General features: G+C 38.2%; 1 protein-coding gene across 1 annotated transcript; it reads left to right on the forward strand.

Annotated features, from left to right (window-relative positions):
- The first annotated feature begins 8,049 nt into the window (after window positions 1–8,049).
- LOC137734127 (UDP-glucuronate 4-epimerase 3-like) lies at window positions 8,050–9,929 on the forward strand. The gene has a single exon (XM_068473416.1). The coding sequence runs from the start codon at window positions 8,266–8,268 to the stop codon at window positions 9,562–9,564; it is 1,299 nt and encodes a 432-aa protein (XP_068329517.1). The 5' UTR covers window positions 8,050–8,265; the 3' UTR covers window positions 9,565–9,929.
- Window positions 9,930–10,364: the final 435 nt, after the last annotated feature.

The following is a 10,364-nucleotide window of genomic DNA, read 5'->3' on the forward strand; positions in this document are numbered from 1 at the left end:
CTTTATTTGCCCCATTTTGCTCGCTCTGTTGTCGTTAAGTATTTGGTGCAAAGAATTGCGTCGCATGCTAATTTTCAGCGCAGTTCTGCATTTTCCGTTGAAGAGTCTTTCTTTACATAATGCTGTGTTTGCATTTTCGAATCTGAAGATTTGGAATTGAACAACGTTTAGGCTGTTCAGAAATCACAAGGATAACGCAGAGAGAGTTGGATGGTTCGTTCGGTTAGAGCTTCAGCTTCCACAGCAGAGAAACCGTCAACAGTGACAGAGATAGTGTTGCATCCCATCAGAGAAATCTCGTGCACTATAAATTTGCCCCGTTCCTAGTCGTTGTCCAATCGGATTCTGCTTCTTTCTTCTCTTTCTGTGGTATGTTTACAAAAATTTGGGAAATAAATCGAGAGAGGAAGTTCAACTGTTCCTTGGAAACGCTGGAACAGCAGTGCGGCCATTGACTGCTGTACTTGCCGCTGCTGGCAGATATTCGAGGTTTGTCTGAGTTCCGTATTGAACTAGAAGTGTGATTCTTTAGCCCATTTGATGGATACTATTATCGTTATATCTGTCCCAAGATTGCACAGGAGACGACATAGTCTCTTCCGATCACTAAATCTTAAGTAATCTCACTTTTCCCACCCTTCTCAATGGCAATCCCGAATACACGCCCAAAATATACCCAATGCTAAAATATACAGAAACACAAGCTTTGAAAATTAATGTGTGGAAACACAAACAGGAAACAAATCGGATGCTTTGCTCACTGATTGACCAGCAGCCATCACCCTTCAAAGACCTTCGGTGCTCGAAAAAAGGGCAGCATATATCCGACTACTTTGTGTTTGCATTATCTTCTATGTTAATAGTTGTTGTTTGGTAAGTTTTTGATCAAACGGAAATGTAAAACCATACAACAAAACTTGCTGCCGTGCACTCCTATTTTGGTCTGCAGTCTCAGTAAACTTCATCGGTTTAATCCACAACCCACACCTTATTATATGTTGTTTACAGGTGAAGCTCTCTGATCAGTAGTGTATGCTTGACTTCTTCAGTTCTTTGCTTATGGTGGCTCCTTGGAAACATCGAAATTGAGATTATTGGTAGACTGGTTTCTGGTCCCTTTGTGGAGATGACTGTGAAGGTGATGAAACGCTTTGGTGTCACAGTGTAACATAGTGATAGTTGTTTGGATTTCTTTTCGTCCGAGGGGGTCAAAAGTACGTTTTATTCAATATATAGTCGAACCACTGAAGTTTGCTGCAGTTCTTGAAAAGATGGGTGCTAAAGTTAACTGGACAGAGAATATTGTCACCGTTACAGGGCCTCAACGACATTCATCCACAAGTTCTTGAAAACACTTGAAAGCTATTGACGTCGCGTCAACATGAGTCTCGCTGCAGTTGCTCTTTTCACCGACGGATCAACTGCCGGTAAGAGACGGTATGGTCTAGTCCAATTATTTATATGGTATATCTAAGGTTTCCATTCCTCTGGCACCACACCAAAACAGTTTCTATTTCTTTTTACAAAGACATGAACCGTGAACGTGAGGCGCCTCTGTTGAAACCTTTGTTGATTGTTATATATGATTAAACTTTTAATATTTTGGTTATCTGAAGAGTGAAGGAGACGGACAACCTAGAAGGCTTAGTCTCTTATCTAGTGATTTTCCTCGCACTCGATATTCCTACACCTTTTCTCTAACATTTTCGGACGTAAAAATTTCAGCTGGGAGCAACAGTTGAAGAAGGTTCAGATTACTGCGCGATCACGCCGGAAAAACTAAATGCCACAGCAATGGACACGTACAACGACCACAGAATGGGCATGACATTTTCCCTTGCTGCCTGTGGAGATATTCCCTGATATTTTCAAGTTCCTTGGGAAGTCTACGAACCATTGAACACGTAGTTTTGGATGTCTACATTTTTAAGTTGAGCTCATTAGTGTTTCTAGGATTGTATCTTATTCTGCCTCAATGCCTCGAAAATAATGAATATCTATTTGGTTCTTGGATCTGCTGATACTTTTTTTTTTTTTTTTTTTTTTCCAGAAAAGCAATAGCGTGGCAGTCTTGTGTGCAACTTTTGAGCGTATGAATGAATGTTCTTAATCAGTTGAGCTACAAGCTCCTTATATTCTACAAACTACCCTTTTCTTTTTTGACACAAGAGACAATAGGGAAAGTTGAGTCTTGTGTTTGAGTCCCGAGCATATGAATGAATGTTTTTAAACAATTAAGTTACAATACAAGCTCCTTACAATTTGCAAACCACCCTTTATTTATTTATTTTATATTATACAGACACACTAGGGATGGGCAAAATACCCATGGGTTTGGATAACTGCGGTTACCCGCCCATTTAAAGTTAACGGTTATGGATATGGATAACCGTTTAGACGAACAAACTGTTATGGGTATAACCGTTTATCTGTAAAATTTAAATGGGCAGTTATAGGTATTACCTACGGTTATAACGGGTATTCATCGGTTATGGGTATTACCTGCAGTTATAACGGATATCCATTTACCCATTTAATTTAATATATGTAAAATTAAAAACCCTAAATTTTCAATCTCTCATCCATACTCAGAGTCTCAAACGCTCCATCCCCTACTTATCTCTCCCTCCTCGCTGCCCTCTCTCTCATCTCCGCCGCTCATCTATCTCTCCTCGACGACTTGGTTCACCTTTGTTGTACTATTTTTTTTCATTAATAAAAGTTTGTTTCATGTAAAAAAGAATATTAATCAATAACTCATGAATCAAAATCTCCGCTTCGATTATTCTAATTTTGGCGGACAAGTATTATAATAACTTTGAAGGACTATGTTTCGCTCATTACCCGAGGAACAAACATTCTGAAACATGGAGCATTTATATCACGCATGTGCTTTTGTATACTGTGCTTTCTTAAACTCTTGGATTACCTGGTTCAAATAATGTCGCATGGTTCCCATTTACATGGACAATTTATATTGCCTTGACAATTTCCATTTTGTTTTGTTATCTGAGTTTGACTGTGTTCCATTTCAGGCCAAAGACAACTCAGCAGCAGAGGACCAAGCGCCTCTCTCTCATTTAGCATTAGCTAAGATACTAAATTAGGCATCTCGATACATGTTAAAATGTACCTATAACAGTGTTTAATTGTCAGAAAACGAAAATTATGATAAATTTCTCTTTTGTAATTTTCAAGTTGTTAAAAAAAAAAAAAAAAAACATGTAGACGGGTCAAAAAAGGGGTAAATGGGTAAAAAAATGATAGACAGGTTCAAAAAGGGTAAATGGTTATGGTTAAATGGGTAAACGGTTATGGTTAAATGGGTACAGAGTTATGGGCATGACTAACCATTTATAAACGATTATGAGTACGAGTATAACCATTTATGTAATTACCCAACGGGTAAACAGTTATGCGAGTATGAATATACATGGTTATGGGTAAATAACAACGATTACCCGCCCACCATAACCGTTACCCATCCCTAGGCACACTAGAGAAACAAACTCTTGTGTTTTGACTCTCAAGTGCATAGTTGAATATTTTAACTAATTCAGCTATAAGCTCCTCACAACCTACAAACTATCCTTTCTTCTTTTTGTACAAGTGACACTAGTGGAAACAAAGTCTCATATTTGACACTTGAAGATAGGAATGAATATTCTTAATCAGCTGAACTCGTTTTACAAATCCTTTTTTTAGGTACCTTTTTATGCAAAGGGATCCTCTCTGGATCCCTTCCACCAAATCCATGAAGTCAAATTTGGGTTCTCGAAATTTGATCCAATGACTAAAGTTATTATAACTTTTAAAGAGGACCCCTATTTTTAGCCGTTAGATCAAATTTCAAAAACCCGGATCCCTTGATTTGGTGGATTTGATGGAAGGGATCCAGAGATGATCTCTTTCCCCTTTTTATAGGACAAATGCCATCAGATATGTTTTAGGGAAACTCAACTAATAGTCCACCCAAAAGCACTTTTTCGTTTGGCCCTGCATAGTACATAAGTTTGTAGGCGGAAAAGAGATTCTCTCCGAATTTCTTCCATCAAATCTACCAAATCTTTCAATCCGTGCCCTTGAATTTGATCCAATAACTAAAGTTATTATAACTTTAAAAGGGGCCCCTGTTTTTAGCTGTTAGATCAAATTTTAAAGGTCCGAATTGATAGATTTGGTGGATTTGATGGAAGGGATTCGAAGAGGATCCCTTTTCGACTTAGGAACACAGCCCTGGATCCTGGGTAGGGCATGGTTGCAATATCCTTTAATGGCGTGTTTGGCAACCGAGGTTGAGATGAAATGAAAGGGAATCGTTCCCGATTGAAAGGATTCCAGTATTTACTCAACATTTTGGGAATGAAAATATGGTGGGGTCTACTAGAAAATAGAAATTCAATTCCAGAATTTGGAGGAATTGGATTACTGAGATGGAGGTGGTAATCCTACTCCGGGTGAAAGCCTCCATCCGGAATCATACTTTCCTACCCAAAATACCTTTAAAATACTTCAGAGCCCAACCCTTCATCTGTTTTTCTCTCGCCAACTCCCTTACAACTTCAGCACCTAGACCCCTCCATCTGCACATGCACCGTACCAGATTGAACTTTGAAGCTGCCGTCAGAAGCTCATCTGTTCTTGCACCGTTGCAGGAATTCGAGATTCTGACAAACTATTCCCGAATCTGACGTTCTAACCCACACCGAGATTTCCCTGATATCTAACTCGCACCGACGAAAGAGCAAGAAACAAAGAGAGGAAAGAGGAGATGAAAAAAGGGAAAAAAAAAAAAAGAAAAAAAAAATCAAAGGAAGGAAGAGATGAAAAAAAGGAAAAAAAAAAAAATCAAAGGATGGCCGTAACAGAGAGAGGAAGGGAACCAAAGAAGGAAATGCGGTTGTAGTCTTCTACAGCCATAGATAAATCACTTTTTTTTTATTTACTATTATATTATATAAAATTGTATTAAAAGAAATCATCATAAAATATTTGATTTGTGACATGAGCATTTTAGTAGTTGTAATGTTTTATACTCTGATTCGGTTGAATTAGTAAACAGTTTAATGGATTCACTGCCATATCTATTCCGATTTCAGAACATTTTAGTAAACAGCTTCTATGGAAATCTGGATTTTGATTCTCTTCAATCCAATTTCTCCTCAATCTAATTCCTCCAATTTTAATTACGATTACGTAAACGAGCCATAATAGTAAACTGCAAGTTGGGGGTAGATTTAGTGACGTGTCCATGTCCATGTCCAGCTACTTGGATTAACTTGGAGGGCATGGAACATGATGCCAGCTTATTCAAATAAAAAGGACTAACAACACGTGTTAACCCTGTATTCTTTTGTATCAGATTCACATGGAGATGGTGATTGATAACTGAGAAATTTATTTCCTTCTTACGTTTGCAATGATGTACAAAATGCAGTGTTCTTGGTATCTGTATGCTGAGCAACGGTTTATAATCAAGTCACTAACTATGCAAGATGAGTAGCGAACGTTGTCCAGTTAGCATAACACATGTTAAAGAACTTAGCTAAATCATAAGTAAAATAAATTGTGTTTTAACTGAACAGTATCCGCCACTTATTTTGTCACATGATAAAGAAGTTCCCACCTAAGTTGTTCTCAAAGTTTACTCTTTACGTATTCCCTAGTGGCAATGGCCAAGAGAGAAGGCAGATAAAAAGGGGTTGGAAAGACCAAAATAGTTGTTATCATAAATGAAAAGTATGTTGTATGAAAGGTGGGGCACAAACATAGGTGTGATTTCTTCATTTTGGGTTGAGGGGACAATGAGCTTTTTGGGTCAAGTAATGCAGTTCGGGTTTTTATCCTGCAATGATGTTAACTTTCACATGACACTATTACGCCAACCCACATGATGCTGCTAGCCTTAGCCTGCCATAAATTGCACCGTAAGATACCAATAACACTTCTTGGAATGATGTTTTTGGCTTTCATTTCAAGCAATCCTACCATTACTTAGTACTAGCCACATTTGAGAGTGTCTCTTTCTTTGTATTTACGAGCAAACGACAGTCTAACATATATACATAAACAACTCGTTATAAACACAAAAGAAAAAGATTATGCATGTGTATCGAACTGTAATTTGTGTCTAAAAAGAAATGTGTTCTTTTAGGCAAGAGAAAAGTATCTTTCATACTTTAACACAAAAAAAAGAAGTGATAATCTCCCTGATAAATCTGAAACTTGTACGTGTATGTCTTGAGATGCAGTTCTTTATGTCTACTTCACTACTGACGTGATGTAGGTAAGTCTCGGTTGCACGATAACGACAGGGAGGCTTCTTTGCCGGATCAATCTGGAATTGCATAAAATAGTGTGTGGTTATGATGGAATTGTAAGCTCACCTACCACATAAAACAAAATGGAAAATTTAAAGAAATATGTAAAGACTAGTTTGAAATACAAATTACAATCATTATGTGTTTATATGGTGCAACATACTTTAAAGTGTTGGACACTTGTAATCGAGTTATACTATTTTCTATGAATTTTTTGTTAATTTTCTATGTATATTTATTTTTGTATATCTTAATGAAAAATAGATTGGGTTTTATTTATTTTGTTTTGGTTAATGACTTGATCAAAGGTATCTAGAAGCTAAAACAATGTGACCACTCACCACATTGCTTTCACTCTTAGGACAAATTTTGGTATGTGATGTGATATAATTATCGCCTCACATGTCCATTAGGCTACAAGTTTACTTAAACTATATATAATACATGAAATTAATTTTGAAATTGTTATTAACACTATAAAAATTAAATTCCGTACTCTAAAGTTTTTACATATAATTTGACCAAAAAAAAAAAAAAACAACTTTTTGAGGAGTATTTTAATTGACATCTCGGTTGGAATGGGAAACTTTACAAAATATTATTTTGCCATGAGAGCTATAAAAATAAAATTTGACATCTTCATTGGAGATAGTCTTAGATTTTGGAGACACCTCTTATGAGAGTTGTCTAAATTTTAGACCTTACAATTTTGTACTTGAGACTTGAGAATTTTTTATTTTTTTATATATTTTTTCGAGTATAATGATATATTTTATAGGAGGGAGAGTTCGGCTAAGCCACACAATAATCAATCCAATTTGATATCGAATTCATTATCCACGAGGTTCGAACCTAATACCTCTCACATAGAAGTAAATATAAATACCATCAGACAGTAATAATGAGTGACCTGTACTCAAGATTAAATAATTAATAATTGAATAAATAATATAGTTGGAGTGAACCCTTTGAAGATATATGAAGAAATTGAAATAGTCCAAGGTGGAGAAACTAGAATAAGAAACACCCATGATCCTACATGGTCATTAATTAAGGGGCATCCCTGCGTAATTTAATTATTGTAGTGATTAATTGCAGATTAGTCTATGAAAAAATTGCAATTCCCCATCCCCACATTTCTCACATATTTTAATTTTTTTACCCATAAATATAGTTTTGACTTTTAGGTACTTAATCCTTATTTTTTCCATAGGATGTTTCTGAAGGGAATTTATTTCAACATGGAAAAAAAACTAAAAACCAGTTACTTTTTTTTTTTTTTTTTAATTTCTTGTACCACGGTGTGGGTTTTTCGAATCCCGTCGACTCCTTAATTTAACTTCTAATCTAACAAATTTATCGTTGACCAAAAGGAAAAAAAAAAAAAGAAAAAAAAGAAAAAAAACCAAAACCAGCTATCTTTGCAGAAAACCACCATCAGATTAACAGATTTTAATCAAGTTTAAACAGTTTTTTTATTTTTATTTTTGTCTTGTTTGATCTCCATTAAATATTGCAGTTCTTTGTCCTCTCATCTCCATCAATCTCTCTCCTCTACTTCCTCTCCTTCTCTCTAAACAATGATTAATCCCAAATCATTAACCCAAATTAAAAGCTTTCAACTTTATAGCTAGGGTTTATTGGTGTTAGTGGGCTTAACATTAGCAGTGGGCCTAATAAATACTAGTAACCTATGTTGGCCCAAAGGTCCTAACCATTACCTAATCAGACCATGGAAAAGAGGTAAGAGTAGCTCACTTGTTCTTTTCTGCAACCACTGCCACCACTGCCGGCGCCGCCACCGCCGTTTTCTGAGGAAATCTCGAGGAACCAAGTTCGTCAAACCCTAAACCAGACCCCAATCCAAGCTTTCCGCCCGAAATTCAGCAATCCGAGACCTGGGTTTTGCTCACATTCGCCATTGAAGGTGACCCAGCTCAAGCAAATGTCCCACCTTGACAACAGTCCGCCGACGCCTGGCAAGTTCAAGATGGACAAGTCGCCCTACATTCACCGCCTCCGCTTGCACGGCTCTCTCGCCAAGCTCACATTCTGGTCCTTTGTTTTCCTCGGCTTGATCTTGATCTTCTTCTTTCGCTCGCCATCCTCCAATTCTCTGCCGTCCGATCCCTCGCGCCGCTCTCTCAGAACCTACAATTGGGGCGGACCCGCCTGGGAAAAACGGGTCAGGTCCTCCGCCAAAGTCCGGTCCCGCCACGGAATCTCCGTCCTCGTCACCGGTGCTGCTGGCTTCGTCGGGACCCACGTGTCGGCGGCGCTCAAACGCCGCGGTGATGGGGTCCTTGGTCTGGACTGCTTCAATGACTACTACGACCCTTCGTTGAAGAGGGCTCGGCAGGCGCTTTTGGAGCGGAGTGGGGTGTTCATTGTGGAAGGCGACATAAACGACGCCCCTTTGCTGAGCAAGCTCTTCGAGGTGGTGGCGTTCACCCATGTGATGCATTTGGCTGCCCAAGCTGGTGTGAGGTATGCCATGGAAAACCCAGGCTCATATGTTCATAGTAATATAGCTGGTCTTGTTAATCTTCTTGAAGTTTGTAAAAATGCAAATCCACAACCTGCAATTGTTTGGGCAAGTTCTAGTTCTGTTTATGGATTAAATACTAAGGTACCCTTTTCGGAAAGAGACCGGACTGACCAGCCGGCTAGTCTTTATGCCGCCACGAAGAAAGCCGGTGAGGAAATTGCACACACTTACAACCATATCCATGGCCTTTCCCTTACCGGGTTACGGTTCTTTACTGTTTATGGCCCGTGGGGAAGGCCTGATATGGCGTACTTCTTTTTCACAAGGGATATATTGAAGGGTAAGACCATTCCAATCTTTGAGGGGGCTAATCATAGAACGGTTGCAAGGGATTTTACCTACATTGATGATATTGTGAAGGGATGCTTGGCATCATTAGATACCGCCGAGAAGAGTACTGGGAGTGGGGGAAAGAAGAAGGGGCCTGCCCAATTGCGGGTTTTCAATTTGGGCAATACATCGCCTGTTCCAGTTACGGATCTTGTGACCATTTTGGAGAGACTTTTGAAGGTGAAGGCTAAGAGAAAGATAACAAAGTTGCCACGTAATGGGGATGTTCAGTTTACACACGCAAACATCAGTTTGGCTCAGAGGGAACTTGGATATAAGCCCACAACGGATCTGCAGACAGGGCTGAAGAAATTTGTACGGTGGTACCTCAGTTACTATTCTGGTGGGAAGAAAGCCTCTGGATGATAAAATTCTTTTGATTGTGCGGTAGACCACTTTGAATTCTTGTTGAATATAAATATTATGATTGTTTTTAACGTTTCTGTCAGTGCCTGTTTTGTTTTTCTATATATCATTATGATGTAATGCCATATGAGGAGGAACCTTGTGAACTATGGTGAAGAAGTTCTGTGGTTGTGGGAGATTGTCTTCCAAGCACTTCCATGCTGTATTGAGCGAAATTGAGGACCATCTCTTTCTTTTTTTGTTGGAATGTAATTGTTGGAGCTATGGCGTTGTAGAATTCATGACTGATAGAGCATATGCTAATTGGTGAACGTATATCATTGCCAAGCAATCAATAAAATAGCGCACAATAGTTTGGATCCTAACTACTGTATGAAGTGAATCCCAATATTTTTGTGCAATATGTTATTTGTTTTTCATAAATTGTATTTTTGGTAATTAATGTCTGTAATTGATGTCCATCAATTCCTATGCTGCAGTTTTATGGTTAATTTTGCAGCTGACTTTGTCGCCCTGCACTCTGACCTTTAGAACAAGCTTAAGTACGTCATGTAGCGCAACTGCAAGGCTAATCCTGCTCCCCCTTTTAGTGCTTAGAGTTAATGACAGATCATTCTTGCATATCAGGTTTGCATTTCAGTTTTCCTTTACTTTCTGGTTTATATTGTCAATAATACACATGATATTTGGGGTGCTAAAATTATATGTTCTGCTAAGCTTTATACTCTATATCATGAATTTGGGTGCTCATTTACTGTATTCCTTGGAAATGACATCAGTTAGCCAAAGAACTTTTAATT

The sequence above is a fragment of the Pyrus communis genome, chromosome 5 (assembly GCF_963583255.1).
Source record: "Pyrus communis chromosome 5, drPyrComm1.1, whole genome shotgun sequence".
Lineage (NCBI taxonomy): Eukaryota > Viridiplantae > Streptophyta > Magnoliopsida > Rosales > Rosaceae > Pyrus > Pyrus communis.